Here is a 17,798-nt window from a genome sequence, read left to right on the forward strand (position 1 = left end):
GTTGTGTTTCATCTTTCCTTCTTTCATCTCTCCTGAGATGCTGTCCCAGCTGAGGACTAGGGAGTAGGATGATACCCGTAGAGCCCTGGCAGTCTGCCTCTTCAAACACCCTGAGCGCTTTCTGTCAGAAACCACCTTCGTTGTTTCTTGTTCCGACTGCTGGGTTGTGCCGTGTGCCGTTACAACATTGCCTTGTCTCAGCAGTGAAGCCGTTTCATTTAGCGATGGGTAAAATAGCCCACATTTAGAGTACAGCTTGACTCAGCCTTTAAGTATTTAGCCTTGGTTAGCGACTAAGCACAAAATCTTGATGTGTAAACATATAAACACACGTTCTTTATGTATAGAAGCAATGGGACAAAACTTAAGAATGTTTTTAAAGTGCTTTGAGATGAACAGAGTCTTTTTGTTCAAACTCATAGCAAACTCAGCCATCTGAGCAGATTATGTTCATTATAAGATCGATTTTCAGCAGTTTGCCTCGGACCCTGCGAATCCTAGCCTAGGGGTCAGCAGAAGGGCCCCGCTCTTTTATAAAAGCGGGGGTGCTGCACTGTGATGTGTGATGGTGCTGACCTGCTCCTGTCTCTGTGTCACCACTGAGCGGTATCGCAACACTCTCTAGTTTTCAATGGTAACGTGCTCTCACAATGGGGTAAAGAGGAATAGGCGACACTACTATACGGCATTCAAACGAGTGCTTTTCAGAGCAAGGTCCCTTCAGCAGCAGCACTGGAGAGAAGAAACCAGAGTTCTTTGACAGTTTTGCTGCCTGTCGGGGACTGTGGGAGATAGCACATTCACATGAGGCTCTTACACTTCTTGACACTTGCTCAAGAGGGGGAAATAAGGCACAGAAAGGTTTTTTAACCAGCTCCAGCTCCTTTTAGCAAGCCAACAGCCAAGATGAGAACAAACCCTGGGATCCCAGTATCATCTCTAGCCTCTGGAAAGAACCACCTCCTTTTCTGAGCTGCCTCTTTCCTGTCTTCATACGGGAAGCTCTGTGTCTCTCTTGATCTGTGAGCTGAGGGTAGGGGATTTCCGTAAAATATGCTCTGGTGTAGATTCCCATTGCTTTCTGTATGGATCTCCCACGGTCTCCGTCTGCCCTTCCGTCCTCATTCCTTGCCCCCATTTTCTAGGCAGCATTGCTGGAGCCTATCCTCTTGACTAAGCTGTTGCACTTTAATTTTCAACAGGCCCCTATTGCTCTTGCACCTTGTGTGTGGTCTTTGAACGTTATGTGGCTCAGCAGCTGGGAATAGTGAGTGGGTGGGCAATTTAAAACAGAAAAGACTCTGTATCAGCACAGGACTGAGGTTTGAACTCTGCTCAGCTTTGGATACGTGTAGCTGGTTCTCAGGGCTGTGATTTAAGTGCAGTTTTGCTGGTGTCAGTGTGAAGCCTAAATCAGTGCTAAGAAACTGGTAGGGAAGAAAAAACAAACTTTGGCTGTCCGATAACAAGTGTTACTCTCGGCCCTGATGAAAAATTGCAGGATCAAGGCATCTTAGAATTTGTATCCCGCTGTTTTGTCACCATTTTGCCTCCCCATCTTGGAAGACAACGAGTGTCTAATATGATGCCAGGGCTTCTTTGATGGAGTATGTTTCTGAGCTGCTTTAATACCATTTGGGACACAATTCTGATTCTGAGTTTCCTGAGGATAAGGACTGCTGATGGAGGGAGGCAGATGAGGGGGGTCCCAACCTGTGACACAAAATACTTTATTCTATTCATCTGAGCCTCTGTCTGAGACAAGCTAGATGTGCTCAAGCGACAAAAAATAATCCCAATGTCATGGCTTGTTGAGCTCACAGGGCCTGATCCTCAGCTGCTTCCTCCTCTTTTTTGCTGTTGTCTGTGCTGGTGGAGGATCACATGGAGGAGGGGTCAGGCAAGGGACCCTGCCTTCCATGGGCCCTGGCATGATCCCCCCAGATGCACTTCTTCTGTGCTTTTGATAGTAAGCCCATTCTGTGTGGGCAGAGAGTGCTCGTGTATGGGAGATTCACCACCTGCTCTCGCTCGCATTTCCAGCCCAGAGTATCCAGTCCTCAAAATTTCAGCACAGAGGTATTTCTTTCCCCACCCACTTTCTGTCTATCCCACCCAGGTAGACAGGATGAGCAGAAAGAATCTTTGCCTTGATAAGATTGATAAATGAAGTTGGAACAGAGCTCCTCTCTTCTGGAGTCCATATGGAGTCCAACCCAACTTCAATCTCATAGCTGACTCAAAAAAACCCCCCAAAATTGGCAAGTACTAAGTACTTTTAGAGATTCTAAAGGTTAAAGATATGGTTTAGAGCCTGGAGTGATATTATATTTACTTCACAAAAGTTAAAAAAGTGCAAAATGAACATGAGAAATCTGATAGATTATTGGAAGAGTAATTTAATTTTCCAGTGCCACATAAATACCCATCATTCACCACCACTGCATTGGACCTCATACCGACTCTTAATATTATACCCTAGAATTTGCAAAACATAAGTAAGAGTGAAAAGGTAAAAAAGGAGAATATCCTTGTTTTCAAGGAGCTGGCAGATTATAGACTAACATCAGCCACATCACTGTAGAGATTCCATCCTTAAAAATAGGTATGAGCTTCAGCACCATCAAAAAACATACTGAAGCGCAAATGGGCTTTACTGCCTCTTTACTACATTGTGCACTTCACTGAATTCCTTTTTTGGGTTTGGTTTGGTTTGGTTTGGTTTGGTTTTGTTTTCATAATAATACTTGTGTGTGGCCAATAGCCTCTTCCTGTGGTGGAATAACATAAGGGCATGAAGGTATAGCTGGGTAGTAAGATCAGATGGACGGGCATTAGTGAGAGGTGAGGGTTTTGCAGTGATGGGGAACTAACCAGAGCTACTAGCAACTCTTTGGGAAACCAAAGAAGTGCAGCCAGGCCCCACACAATTTAGTTTACTTTCTAGAGAAAAGGTCTGCACAGAATTTCTATACTAAAAGTGTAATGAATGAAATGGTGGACTCTAGATGGATTTCATGGAAAAAGACTAGAAATCCTGTCAAATTTTTAACAAAGCTTTTTGTTCAAGTATAAGTGAACATTCTGCAAAGATCTTCCAGGATGAAAAGCCCAACAGGACAGTTACTATTGCTAACAGGGCTTCTGTTTCATTCAGACATATATATATAATTAGCTTTCATAAGAAGCTGAGACTCTTTTTTGCTGACATAATCCAGCAAGTACGCCCCAAGACGTGCTAATAGCAATGTGTCTCTACATCTTAACAAGTGTGAATACTTTGCCCACAGCAGCAACTGCGCTGACAGTGGGATGACACTGTAGAATTGCTGTATGCTGTGATGGGAATCCTTTCAAACCCAATGACTTTTGATTTCCAGCCTCATAATCACTATGAGTCAAACTTACTCCTTCCCACTACCCTCATATTCAACCTGTGCCTGGGAAGCTGGGGAAATTGTATTCTACCTCATTTTAGGGTGACTGCACAGACTCTCTCATCCTGTGGCTGCTATTCCAACCTGCGCAGGGTCATGAATGTGTTCAGCTGTGGCTTATGAGTCTTTATTTTGGGCTGCCCTGAACTCGCCTTTGGATGGAGATTTGGGGGTGTCAGCATAGTGGAAAGCTCTTTCACTGCTGCAGGTTCTCAGCAATTAAGGCCTGGCAGCAATGGCTAATTCTCTGATTATAATTATCCAAATGATTCAATAGGCTCGAAGTCCCCCCCCAAATAGCTCTAAATTCTGCATTGTTGCAACCTACAACAATCAATTTCACAGCAAATCCCCCATATTCCTCTTTACTCCTTTTGTGACAAGAAGTGAACTAAATCCAGACCTGCTGTAGGAGCAACTGTAGCATCCATTGACTTAAAAAAGAACCACTAACATTAACTTGGTCCCTAAAAGCAATTACCTCATATCTGAAGGCAGCAGATTATTCTATACTGAAAGTGTGAATAACCATTTCTACTAAAAGTGTGCAGGAGGGTATACGTTCCCTGATGGAAGCTGTGGCAGACAAGATCCCATGACGGTTCTTGCTCTGGGTGCCAATACTGTTCAAAAGAGGACAGTGATCTTCTGAAACTTGTCTGAGGACAAGACAAGTAGATGCAGAGGCAAATAATCAAAGCAATCAAACATTTCTCCCTGAACAGTCGTCAAGACCACCAATATATACGTCCTGTGCCATGGGTTTGCGGTGGTGCACATGATATGCATGCACCATAGCAACAAGATATTAATCATCAACACATATAGGCACATGTTGGGGTAAGTCTTCAGAGGTGCAAGTTGTAGGCTGTACCTGGTATACAGAACAAGCCCCAACGGTACCAGTTTCAGTGCTACCTCCAGCAGCATTGCATAGTTGAATTCATTACAGCTGGGCTTACATCTACCTCGGAAGGATCCGAACATTGGGCCTGGCATATGAATGCCTGGACATGAAGAACAACTTCCCTTGTAGTTCCATGCCCCTCTCTCTTTGTAGTTTTCAGTTAAACACCCTGGGCAAGTTCTTTGCTGGTGAGACACCACTGACTGAAGTGGCACTGTGCCAGCACAGCATCTGGCACTGCATCCTCAGAGTGATGGCAAGGATTTTTGGAAGAGCTCAGGCGAGAAGCTTAGGCGCCCAATTCCTCTTATGTTTGGACACTAGCCTCCTCTCAGCTCATCAGCATCTCTGCAATGCCACTGATGCCCAAGGCAGGCACTTCCTGCTTGCCACCAGCCTGGGGAGAATTAACAGACAATTTAGTGGTACAAAACTTTCTGTTTCAGCAGTTTGTTTTATTTACCTAGATTTTTCTTTGAAGATGGCACACCAGTAAAGTGCACCTATACCAGCCGGAGTACTAGGCCCAGTATGCTGAAGAGTTAGGCACGCATTTTCAGTGGTGAAGGTGATTCACCCCTGGAACAAAGACATGTAGTCTTTCGCTTGCTGGTGTCTTTAAACTGGGACTGGATGTCCTCCATCCACCTGGATGGTGCTTCGCTAAGGTTTTTGGGCTCAGAACAGCTCAGTGAAATTTAATGGTTGTGAGATAGGCCAGGCTGTGGAGTCCCTTCTGGCCTGGTTATTGCACTAAGGCAGTTACTATCTGCAAAGGAAATAGACATGCCCACAGAGAAACACCTGGCCATGGGAATATTGGTCAAGGCTGGAAGTATATGCTGTAAGGTTATGAACAGCTTTGACCATAAAGGGGTCAAAAGGTTCCGTTACTGGGAATTTCTGACCTTCTCCGGAACTTTTACTTGGTGTTAAGACACTGCTGGTGTCAGGGCCTCATAGGCACTGGAGGGTAGGCTTCCAGTGTAGCTGGTATCCTCTGTTAGGGAACAGGAAAACAACCATTTTTTCATGGTGGTAATGAGTATTTATATAGCAGAGAGATCCTGGTATGCATGGGTTTGTCTGTGGAAAATACACCAAAGAAAGACATCCACGTTTAAAGTGCAAGTGATAAAGAACACATGAAGGCATCACACAAAATAGGTCAGATGCAAAAAAACTCCTTATGAAACTGGAGAGGTGGAATGTAGGCAAGTGGGATATTGTTATCTGGACTGGAATTTAATCAAGACTTAACTATGAGGTGATGTGGTACTTCAGTAGTGGGATCACCGCCTCAACAAAACTGTACTAGATTCTGCCTGTCTTTTCACAGATGTCAGGTGTGCACTGGTATAACTTGTCCAACCTCAACAGAGCTGATCCTGATGTACATAAGGACACTCATATTCAGATTTCCCAGCTCTCCCCCTTCTCTTCCCCTCAAGGTCTCTCTGCTCATGTCATGTGGAATGGCAGAAGTTCAGGTGTGTATCAGAGAGACTTTGAAATGGAAAATCAGAGGATACCGCAGGCCATATTGAAGAAGAGCTGGCAAAGCTTAGGACCAGGATAGCAAAGTGGTGAGGGTTAGGACTAAGGTACATCGGTAGGCTTGTATGGGGTGCTGGGTTTGGAGCTCCAGAGAGATCTGCAAGCCAAGAATAATGAATACTGGCAGAGCTCCGCGTGAGTAACAAACGGCTTATCCTGCCTAGGCTAATGACAAAATGTTACGTACTGGCATTTTTTAAATAAATACTTTTTTTTTTTTTTTAAAGAAAAGAAAGATTAAAGCAACCGCTATAGCTAAACACCCTGCTTTGCTCTGATAAGATGCCAGAATTATATGACTTCTACTGTGTAACAAGGTTCTTTGTGTGGGCGTAGCAGCCCCTCCCCATACCTAGCGGATACACTCTAGGGAATTTTTACAAGTGTGAGTATTGCCTCTTGTAAGGTCACTGAGTAAAGTTAAATACATTGTATGAAGAAATTGCATGTCTTCTGTGTTTCCATAAGAGCACCACAGAACAGTCCCGCAAAAAGGTTATCATCACTATTATGTGCACAGCAATGACCTCCCATGCACATTGTTTTGGGAAACATCGGGCCTCTGCCCTGCCATGCTCTCCATCAAACTCATGCTTGTAATTTAAAAATGAAGGACTCAATGTAAATGCAAGTCAGTCCAGTTCACGAGATACCTCTGTCACTCAGTCAGCAGCTAGACAGAGGCTTGGCATTGCTCCCTGCCTCCATTGCTCAGGGTCTACAGCTTACTGCCATTATGCCGTGGCGGTACTTCTCCCTCTTTGGCTCCTAATCGGACAGACGTGCCTGCAGAGACTGGGCCCAGCCGGTAGATGCATTTCCATTTTTCCCCTGCTCCGGCTCCACAGCGGCACCCGCTCGCCTGTTGTGTGACGCAACACTGACTTTCTACCCGTGTTTCCCATTATCGAGTGCCTGGTTATGCTTGGACATATTGGGAGTCACATGCAGCCTGGAAGGGCTTGTTGCCTCAAGAGATGTCAAACTTGATCTGGGGATGGTTTTCCGGGTGCGAGGTACGTATTGCCGAAGACCCCAAGCGTATCACCTCCACAGCGAGGTCCCCAGGCTTCGCTGGGCAATGTAGAGCAACGGGCCGTGGGGCTACTTTTGCAGTTGGGAAAGGAGGGGGAAGATCTTCGGGGACGGGTAGTCTCTGCGGGTCACCCGTGCTCGGAGCCCTGGCACGGCGGTGACAAGACACGAACCTGTTTCTACGGCAGCCTTTGCCCAAGAGCGCCGAACCAAAGGAAAACGGTACGTGGACCATGAGGGAATTTCCTACGCCAAATTGACTTGCTCGTTGGCCCGGCCCGACTGCGCGGCTCAGCTGTCGCTGTCACTGCCACCGCCACCGCCACGGCCAGCCGCCGCCGCGGGGCTGGGGCCGGGGATGCCCGGCAGGGCTCTGGGGCGGGCGGCGGAGCCCGGCAGCCCCGTCCCCCCTCCCCCGGCGAGTGCCGGCCGCGCCGGCTGGTCGTCTACCGCACCCCGTCAGCCGCTGAGGAAACTGCTCGCCCCTCGCCGGGCCGCCGGCAGCACCGCGGCCGCCCGGGGCCAACCTGCGCCGCCCGCCTCACACCCGGGAGCGGCGGCGGGGCGGGGCGGGGTGGAGTGGAGTAGGGCGGGGCGGACGACCCTGCCTCCCCGCCATTGGCTGCAGCCCGCGGCGGCCGCGCCGCCATAGGTGCGCGCCGCAGTCAGTGGCGCCCGGCCCCGCCCCGCCGCGGCTTTATAACGGGCATCCCCATGGCCGAGGCGGGTAACCTGCCGCGGCGGGAGGGGGCAGAGCCGGCCCGGGGCACCGCGCGCGCCGCCGGCCAACGGACACGCCGCCGCCGCCGCCGGGCTGAGGGGCGGCCGCCCGGGAGAGCCGCCTCCGGTGGCCGCAGAGCTCCGCCGTCCCGCCGCTACCCCGCCGCCGCCCCCCCCGAGGGACGATGGTGCCGCGGGCCTGGCGCAGCGCGGGGGCTCGCTCGCTCCTGCTGGCGCTGCTGCTGGTGTATCTGCCTCAGGGTCGCGGCCACCGAGCCACGGGGCCCCGGGTAAGTGAGCCGCCGCCCCGGCGGCGGGGCAGCCCCTTCTCCCGCCCGGCCCGCCGCCCCCGCGCCCTGTCAGCGCCGCAGGTGAAGCCCCGGCGCTCGGCCCCGGGGAGCCCCGGCCGCCCCCGCCCCGCGGCGGGCACGCAGCGCCTCCCGGCCCGGCTCGCCGCGGGCGCCGACCCTCGGAGGGGCCTCCCCGCTCGTTAAAAGCCGGGTACCGGCTGACTGCGCGAAGTGTGGACATCGGTGTGACTTGTTGGTGTTTACTGCAGAAAAAAAGGAGGGGGGGGTGGTGGCAGGCTGTGTTTTTATATTGCTCCTCTCGCGTTTAATGTAGCTAGCGCAGAGCTTTAGGAGTTTTCTTTTTTTTATGTTCCCAAGTAGGGATTAAATGAATCTCTGCAATAAAGCTAGATGCATTCAGCCCGGACTTCTCCCCGTAGGAGTCTAGCTCTGTTTTTTTAATCTGACAATGTTTGACTCTTACTGGGGCTGTTAATTTCACTTACCAAACTCTTACATTGCTCTGGGGGAGAACCAACATCTTTTCTAAATATGGTCCTCCCAGTGAGCTAATGTTACCACTGCAGCACCGCTACCGAGTAGTATGAGAGCTTTCAATTATAAAGCTGCAAAACAGTAGCTGTTCTTCAGCCAATGCTGCAATAAAAGCACTACTCTGGGTAAGTGGAAAAACTTGATCTCTCTGCAGGCGTGTTGGATGCATTGACCATGTGCATTCTTGACCCATCAATCTGAAATGCTATGAAATGTAGTACCTAATTAACTTACACCATGGTTAGGCAAGACAAGGAGCCTTTGGAATCCCTACTCAGCCAAAGTATAACAATAAGGGATTTTAGTGCAACGTTCTAGTTTTTTTAATAGAAGCACTGTTTGACTGTGATGGCTATTAAATGCTTCTCAGAGCTATGGAAAGTGTACTGGCTGCACTGGTGTCCTTATGTTCAGCTGCGCTGTGTAGCCTCTTTTACGGCCAGATGTGTAACAGCAACTGCTAGAACGTGGCAGATCAGAACTAGTGTGTGCCATAAAGTCTTGGAGACCTGTTTTAAAGGATGGGGAAATATAGGGGTGCTTATGCATATATCTGTATTACCCGATATCAAGCATAAACCTCAAAATTGGAGTGGTGCCAAATAAAGAGGAGCTTTGAGGTGTAAGTAAGAGTCAGGCTGGATGACTAGGGCCCTTCATCAGCACTGGTATCTAAATGCTTTAATGAAGAGCAATTGAAACAAAGAACAAAACAAAAAAATCCTGATGGCAGTGCATAATTGCACAATGAGCCTGTCTATCAAACAGTTTCCATATATGACATTTTTAAATACTGTACTTTACAAGGCAGTATAATTGCTCCCTGTGCTGTGTCGTCTTTGGAATGGGAGCTACTTCAGGAGAGTGGAAAACCAAATACAAAGGACTACTGATTTACTTTTTGCTTGAAGTAAGTGAACTGACTTTGCTGTTTCTCTGACTTTGCTATTTCTCCCTTCGTGACTGGGGGAGAATATCAGCTGTGAGCACCAATGCCTACAGTTCTGTAGAAAGATGTGCCTCAAAGTTTTAACTTATGAGCTCCTAAATGCAAGGCTGTGAACTTTCAGGATGTTTAACTCGTGAAGCCTGTCTTCTCACCCTTTTAAGTGTCATGCCTAAGTGCATGTGGAGGTGGGGAGTTTGGTTTACTCATTTGCAACTATGTTGATTGATACCATAAGCCCCTGAGCTTCATCTCTTCTTGTGATTAGACATTGCCAGTAAAGTTGTCATTAGTTTAAAGGTGCCATACTTTAGATTCCAATGTACCCAAGAAAATTCTTTATTATTCAGTTTTCAATGATAATTATCAAGTTATACCAGTGTTTGTCATGCTGACTTTTGATCAAGAGTGTATTCCTGTCAGGAACCCTCCCTGGATGGGGAGGAGTGTGTGTGTGTGTCAGTGTTGCAGTTCTGGGGTCTGATCCTGTAGGTGTTCAATTGCTAGGTGTGATATTTACCCTTTCACACTTTCTTTTTTGTATGGCAAGCGCTAGAACTACAATACTTGCAAGCTGAAATGCTTTTAAAGGTGAACAGAAGTTTTTAATCCTACTCAATGAGTTTAAATGAGCAGCAATAATGCTTGAAGCAAGTTCTTGATCTTTTGCCTTGCATTTCCCTCTTACTACTGTAGTGTTGCTGCGAAGCTAGGCAGCCAGCGCTGTCACTGAATACACAGGCAGAGGAGTAAGTCTCGCTACTGTTTGCAGAAGATTATGAAAAGCTAAGGGTATTGAAGGAAATAGGTATATCTACATCTCTTGTGCCAATAAGGGATCAAACTTTCAGATGAAGTGAGTTAATTCAAGATGATTACTTGAATACCAAGGTAAATTACAAGTGCAGCTAGAATCTATGGGCCTGCTGAGGTACTTCTGGCTCTGAAAAGATGTACAAAGCTTGCTGTTTTCTGTTATAGTAAAACTACGAGCAGTGACATGAATCCCTTAGACTTGGGAAGTGTCAATGGCCTGTAGGAAACATCTGGCTTTTGTACGTACACTGTGGCCCACTGACAGTTAATAACAACTATCCCCAGTGAAGGCTCATAGTAAGTCTAATATCTTGGGTGTTCTAGAAATAACTAGGAAGCCCAAGGCTGTTGTGTGACTTGTTTCCTCACTTGACAGACTCTAGAACAGCTTCTGCTGTGTTAGGCGATTGCTTGGTCACTTCTAGTCTTGTAGGTCTAAAGAGCATTGTGGAAGCAATCAACTGACTATACTTGGAAAATGTCTGTCTGAAGGATGTTGCCTTCTGGAAAAAGATAATCAGGCCTTACTTTCTATTTGTATTCGCTTCCTGTGTGCCTCTTTCTCTCTGCTGGCATGAGATCTGGAGTTGTGTGACAAGCCAGGTGTTGGCGTTTCCCTTCCTTGACCCCAAAGTGATAGATGGGGAGCTTGACTGGGCTGGCTCGTGCATCACCTACTATGTGGTGCATTTGAGCAGTACTCTTTCATAGCAGAATAAATAGATTGTGCCACTAAGGTCTGTTTTCCCCCATCTGGACAATAAATTGTGACCTTTGTCTTTCTAGTTCAGAAAGATAGATCTGTGTAGGCCCCTGCTTTTTGAGTATAATGCTTGACCATTATGAACTTGCTCCATTTATGGCAGAGAACTGTTGGTGGCAGTAATGACAAATACTAGCATAGGAAAATGGTGGGTGCTTACAGAAGGAGCAGAACATGACTGCGGCAGTCAAAAGCTGTTCTGGAAGATTGGGGATCTGTACCCCCCAGTGACTGCAGAGGACTAAGAAATGGGAGGGCAGGGCAGTCACTGTAACTTTCTTCCTAGTTTCATGTATGGAAACATGCAATGTACCTCCTTGAAGGCATGCTGGCTGGTTGGAGATGGGGGGACATTCCAGTTCAGTGCTGTTGTGAAGGGAGGTAGTAGATAGTAAAACTATGAAGATACCCACAGATTCCGGTGTATAAACTGGAGTGCCACAGAGCAATGGGAATTCCCTGCTGCAGTTGGCTAGTTAGAACCCCAAATAAGAACCTTGATAAAAAGTGCTGAAAAGGTTCCTGCAGCTTTGCCATTCCCTCTGGAGGAGCAAGCAGCATTGCAGCTTGTGCCAAGGAGCCTGTGTTCTGCTGTGTGTTCTCACTGTAGCCCTGCTGGGAGGGTTCCACAAAGCGGGTGTCTTTACACATGCTCTGCTAAAATTAGGGAGACTGTGTTCTTCATGGTGGGAAGAAATTAGAAAAGGACATATGATAAAAATGTAAAACAAAGGGCTCCATATGAAGATCTAGAACAGAAGAGTAAAACTTAGGAAAGGTTTTCAATGGCTGAATTTTGTTTCTTGGTTTGAGCTTAATCATCTCTGTGCATTGCAAAGGTCTACACTGATAAGTAACGACTGAAGCACTTTAATGTTTTAGATTTCCTTACTGTTGGAAAGACTCATTTTAGTGAAGGAATAAGTACCTGAAGGCAAGTCTTTAGAAAAGCATCCTCTGACAGGACAGATTTGTTACCCTATGGCAAATAGCTTTTCATTACAGATACTCTGTTTTGGTTGGGCGAGAGATGTTCTTCCCTAAGTGGAAGCTCTAATTGTATATAGAGCTATACTAATTATTTCTCTCTCTCTCTCTCCTTGTTCCTATTTAGACCTTTAATGTTGGACAGCTGAATTCCTTGATGTGTACCAAAGAAACAGATCTGACTTGCTTTTTATACATTATGCAACTGTGTTGAGAAACAGGATTAATTCTTGTGTGGAGAAGTATTAAAACATTATGTTCCAATACATTCCTGTTCTAAACAGAAAAACACTGTAGGATCCAACTTGCTCTGTGTAGTCTTAGAGTTGGTGTTTTAGTTGCCCGAGCTGAGTTGGCTACGAGAATATTTCACTCATGTTAATGACCTTTGTTGCTAGTGAAAGATTTCTTGCCACCAAAAGATTTGATACAGAAAAGGAAACTACTCACGTATTTCTGCTGGTGGTGGCAGCAAGCTCGGTAGCTGGTGGAACAACTACAGTGATAACCTCTTGGACTAGTTTTCAAGTTTCTAGCACTAGTCATGTGCTAAGGTAATCTTCACTGCCATCAGTGCAGAACAGATGCTGTCTTGGCTTCTTTCATTTCCAGATAGCCTGAAGCAATTGGTAAGATGACTGTAAACCTCATTTCAGTGGTATAGTAGCTCTGGAATATTAATATTGCTGTTTAAATATCTTAGAAGTTCTTATCCTGCCATCTCAAACTAATTGCGACATTACTATGTCAAAAAAACCCCAAACAAACAAAAACCCATTTGTCTCCTACTTGGCTGCTGAATCCCCAGTTCTTCTGGGGCTGGCACATCTGACAGTGCAGTTAAGTGTTACACAATAAACTTTATGCTCGTATTAAAAGCTAAATGTGGAGCCAACACAGGTGAAACTGAAGCTAATCCCTGAAGGCTGCTGTGCCAACTGTCATGCTTAGCCTCCTGTGTGACAGCATGATGGCTTCCTGGTGGAGCCCCCCAGCAGCTGCCGCAAGGTGTCTGGTACTGCCATCCAGGGACTCTGTGGCACAGCAGACCTTGAGCAAACCTTGGTGTGCAGTGGTGGTAGTTCACTGCTTTGTCATAGAGTGAAGTTCTGGCAGGGAAGCGGATGTTCCAACTGGTGACTTGAACTATGAAGCCTACTTCGTTGTTGTGTTACAAGCTTAACTATGGTTGTTGCATTGGTAGGACTCTAAGCTTCCTGTGCTTGTTTGTGAGAAGCTCTTCCATTTGTGAAGTTCTTGCCCCAACACTGAAGGCTGCCTTTGCTGTGGGTGAATCTCTTTCCCGCTGGAACTTCCTGGGTAAGGTGTGAGGTCAGTGTGAGATGTTTGCTTAAACAGAGAAACTACCAGGATGTGATGAATGTGGTTTGTAACTCTCTCTGTCTTCTGACTGGCTCACATGAGCAGTCCAGGCTTGTGTTCAGCAGCTTGCATGTGAGCCCTGTGAAGCTTTTTGTGTGTGGTGGCTTTACTGCCTGTAGGTATGAGAAGGGAGTATTCTGGCACGGAAAACCTTCTGGTCATGACTGAGAATGCAACTCTGCCCTCTTTTTTTGGGGAGGCATTGTAGCCATAGGAGAGTAACAGCAGGAAAGCATAGCTAGTCACACCAGAGTGTAAAGCTTGCACTCAGGGCAGTGAAAACAACCACCCACTGTACAAAGGAGCTCTTTGTATGTGACCTCGTGTAGGCTATCTGCGGCTCTTCAGCCTGAGAGCAGTCAGCTCCCTCAGGATGAGGCCTTACCTTGAAATTAGGCTCGTGGCTCCTGTCCTGGATGGTTTTTCTCCTTATCAGAGTAGCCTCCTGATGCAACTTAGACTCCTGTGGGATGCTGCAGTAACGCTGTAGGAAGTGTTAGCGATATTCCTGAGCATTAGAGAAGAATCATCTGCTCACTTGAGGAAAACATTGCCTTGTATAGTGGGCCTGCCCACTCATGAATGCTACTCCTTACAAAATTGAGGAGACAAATATGGTTGTTATGCTCCCCTACAAGAATTGCTGAGGGAGGCTTGTGCTATCTGAGTAAAAGGCCTATGTACTGGAAGTGCAGTCCCTACAGTGTGTGTATGGCTGATGGAGCAAACAGAGGCTTTGGCTTATAAAGGGATTCATTCTAGTCTGCGTGACCCTTCCAAGGTGGCCTTAAGACTGGTCTGGTCCTGAGTGGATGATGCTAAGGTGCCAGTGGTAGCCTGGAGTAACAGCCTTGGTGGAAGGTGGTTCTGTCAGATGTTTCTCATGATGGCTTCTCTGGGGCAGTTGTGCTTTTGTCTGCAGAGCAGTGGCCTAGAAGCCCCCATAAGCCTCCAACTGCCTGCACTATCAAACTCTTCCCTGGTGGTCTCCCAGCTGTAGCCTGCTTAGGAGGACATGCCTGCATGTTGGGTTTATGCATTTTTGCCTCCCACTGGCTTGTGGCTGAGCCAGCTGCTTTTGAGAGCCCACTGACAGGTGTTCTCATTTGGAGTGGCACGTAGCTATGCAGTGGGGAAGTGAGTGGTAGGTGTGAAAAGAGAGTGAACTTAGACCTTGAGGGAAAGCACCTGTGCCTGGAGATGGGAAAATAATGCTAGTTACTATAGGAACAGAGGCTGCATCATTAAAGGTTGGCTCAGAGTTTTGTCAAGTAGAGTCTGGCAGCAAAGCCTAGACAAGCTACCCATCAGTGCTGCTGGCAGACTCTTCCATGCAGGTGGAGGAAGCCATACAGAAACTGGTGTGTGTAGGCAGATAACTTGCTCTGCCATGGGAACCCAGACTCCTCTGCTGGGCTGGAGCTGGAGTTCCTGAGGAGCAACTACTGCCTCTGGGTGAAGAACACGAATGAATGAGAGCAGGACAGTAGTACACAGGTAAGTGCCACAGAGTGCCACACTGCTCAGTACTTGAGCACAGACCCAGACCATGTGCCACAGTTCTGTAAACTGGGTTGCCTTGCACCAAAATCTTTGACTTGGAAGGGGAAAGCAGCAGACTGTCTGCATGCAACATGCTTTCTGTGCAAGGCATAGACTGAATCTATTCACCATTTTCAGAGTGGAGGAAGCCTGCTGTTCTGTGCCACTGAGACAGTTGATTAAAGTTGGGGTGGACGGGGGTGGTAAGAGCGAGGGCTTTCTCATGGGTGAGCTTCTGATAGAAAGAATCACAAGAAGTGGAAGGGAAGGTGCATAGGAATAAGGAAGATGGGGAAGCAGGACAGATGAAATAACTTGCTTTTCTGATGTTTTTCTTGGCCACTGGTCTAGTTAATGGTAGTTGGAATCATATCGAGAGAAGTGCTGATCTTCAAATAGGGAGGAGAGGATCCAAACACTTAGTGGGCAGATTTGGTTTCAGAGTTTCTCTTGGCCACCAGTCCTCTGTTACCATTAGCTGGGTCACAGACTAGAAGGAATGTGGAAAATGTTGCCCATCCCTGTTCCATGACTGAGATCAATCACTTGAATTGCATGGGGAAACCATACTCTGCCTTCTGATGAGAAAAGTCCACTAGCTTAGCTGCTATACTTAGGCTTGTTGTGATATATGGAATAATGCTGCTTCGATAATCTTGTGGAGTTCTAGAATACTGGGTTAAGAACTTTTTCTTTGGTTGTACAGAGAACCTGAAATAAGAGATCATCTGATCCTTCAGTTATAATTCTAATACTTTGGGGTTTGACACTGCAGCAAGTGAAAATAATCCTATACAGTCTTAATGTAAAGGTTAACTATCTTATGTTCTACAGCCACCATGAAACTGAGCAGACTCATGGCTGTTCCTTGGGCTGCAGAAGCAGCAGTGTGGCTACCTCTGGTATAGAGGGGGGAGTGAACCAGGAATCAAATAGATAAGGAAGCATACTCACTGGTATAGTAGTGGAAGCATACCTGGTAAAGGTAGTGGTATCCTTTAATGTTCAACAGGGACACATGCCTAGGAAAGATGTCCAGATGTACACTATCTCTAGATCTTGCTTCTGTGTGTACCAGATATACACTAGTCAGAAGCAGATAGGATGATAATCTTTTGTTGCATCATAGACTCGCTTGAGTAGCATGAAGATTAAAGAGCCTACTCTAGCTGGTACATCAAACCGTTTCCCTTCCTATTTCTTTGAAGCGGATTTACATGCAGTCTACACTTAGGCTTAAACAAATACTTGGTGGAATGAGGTGTGGGTTAAGAACTAAAAAGCCAGAAGCTCTTGGGTGTAATTTCCAAGTGGAGGACATTAATGAGTTGGAGTTTGTAGATACTGGGCAGATAAAGGGGTTTCTGTCTGTGCCAAGTAGTTACTTCTGACTTAGGTGTAGTTACCATACAGAATGGTGGTAACTCGTTGGCTTTTGCCTGGAGTTTTGCATTTGGCTTATTCCCCTGCTCTTAAAAGTTGCAAAAGTAGATAAGCTGTGTGCAAAAGGAGCTTTTAAAAATGTGTATGTGTCTGGAACACTAAAGGATATGCTCTGAACTTGTACACATTAAAACTCATCTTTCCCTTACATTTCTCAGTCTTAGTGGAAGCAAAATGCTTCTAAGGTAGAAGTCCATAAGACTGATACGTATGAAATGAACAGGGCTGTTTGTAGCAAAAAAGCAGTGTTCATTGCACACAGTTCTAGAGATTAACTTCACTTGTTTCCCTTTCTGTGTCTTAATATCAAAATATGTAAATGTAGAACAACTTGCTCCACCCTTTTAACTTAAACAGTACTAATATCTACCTCCAAGGCTTTGGAGTTCTGTTAGGTAAGGGATCTGGTGTAAGGCAGTAATGCAGCACTGCTGCCGTATCCTCCTGCTGTTGTAGTAAACTGTAGCCAGTAGGATTCTCAGCGCTGCTGCTGGTGGTGTTACTTGCCCTCAATTAGATGCAATTGCATCTATTCAGATGTAATCTGAAGTATTCCTGATAATTCTGCTAGATGCAGAAATCTATCCTGCTAGAGCTTTAACTTAGCTTCTGAAAGCAGTTGCCATGGATAGGATATCTTAAGTGCACTGCACATGTGTACAAGTCCATGGGTTTACTTGACTGTAAGAGAATGGTGCTTCTGGCTGTACCTAAAGGCCTCAGGTTATGCTAGAGGTGCTGTCCTGAAGCTTTATAGGTAAAATCTGAAGTGATGGCAAAGTGGCTACTGCTTATATGAATAGGTAATACCTAATAGTGGAAGAAGGTATTTCAGTGGTGGTTGTGCTACCTAACGAGTGGCTCATGTTTTCCATAAGGGGATAAATATTGAAGGAATTTGCTATGACTTTTTCTCAGGGTTGCTACTAGCATTCCTCTGACTTTGTCAGTGTCTATGTGCTATCTTTCCTTTACTATTACACAGGTACAGCCAGTATTTTTAGGAGCAGGAATCACACACTTAGGTGCAGGATTGGAAGTCAAAGCTGTCTTCTATAGGCTTTAGCTTGTTAGGTGCTCTGTATAGCCAGTGATGTTCTGCTGCATTGAGGCGGGATGTTCTCTCAGTGGCAGTAACTGGTCTTGCACTTACTTTACTCTTCCTAGTTTAAGCTTGAACTGTAGGAGTAGTAGCTGCAACTTCTACAGATGTTTACAAAGTGGACATAAACATACTTTGCTGCTGGTAGCTTATTAATCATTGTCTGGAAGTGTCAGCCCAAATTTATTTTTTTGGATGCTCATCTTCAGGAACTTCCAGGGAGCTGAGCATTTTCTTCACAGTGAACTCTGAAAGTGCTTTATGCTCCAACTTGGTGGTGGTTTTCCCTTTTAAATTAAGGACTCTTCCATTGAG

General features: G+C 46.3%; 1 protein-coding gene across 6 annotated transcripts in view; it reads left to right on the forward strand.

Moving 5' to 3' along the window:
* The first annotated feature begins 7,653 nt into the window (after positions 1-7,653).
* The window catches only part of SMOC1 (SPARC related modular calcium binding 1), a 139,750-nt gene continuing 129,605 nt past the window's right edge, over positions 7,654-17,798 (forward strand). For all 6 annotated transcript variants that reach the window (XM_069784234.1, XM_069784235.1, XM_069784237.1 and 3 more), the window contains exon 1: positions 7,654-7,946. In XM_069784234.1, the coding sequence (XP_069640335.1) occupies positions 7,842-7,946 (105 nt within the window). In that variant the 5' untranslated portion in view covers positions 7,654-7,841. The remainder of the gene's footprint in view (positions 7,947-17,798) is intronic.

Source organism: Haliaeetus albicilla, chromosome 5 (assembly GCF_947461875.1).
Source record: "Haliaeetus albicilla chromosome 5, bHalAlb1.1, whole genome shotgun sequence".
Lineage (NCBI taxonomy): Eukaryota > Metazoa > Chordata > Aves > Accipitriformes > Accipitridae > Haliaeetus > Haliaeetus albicilla.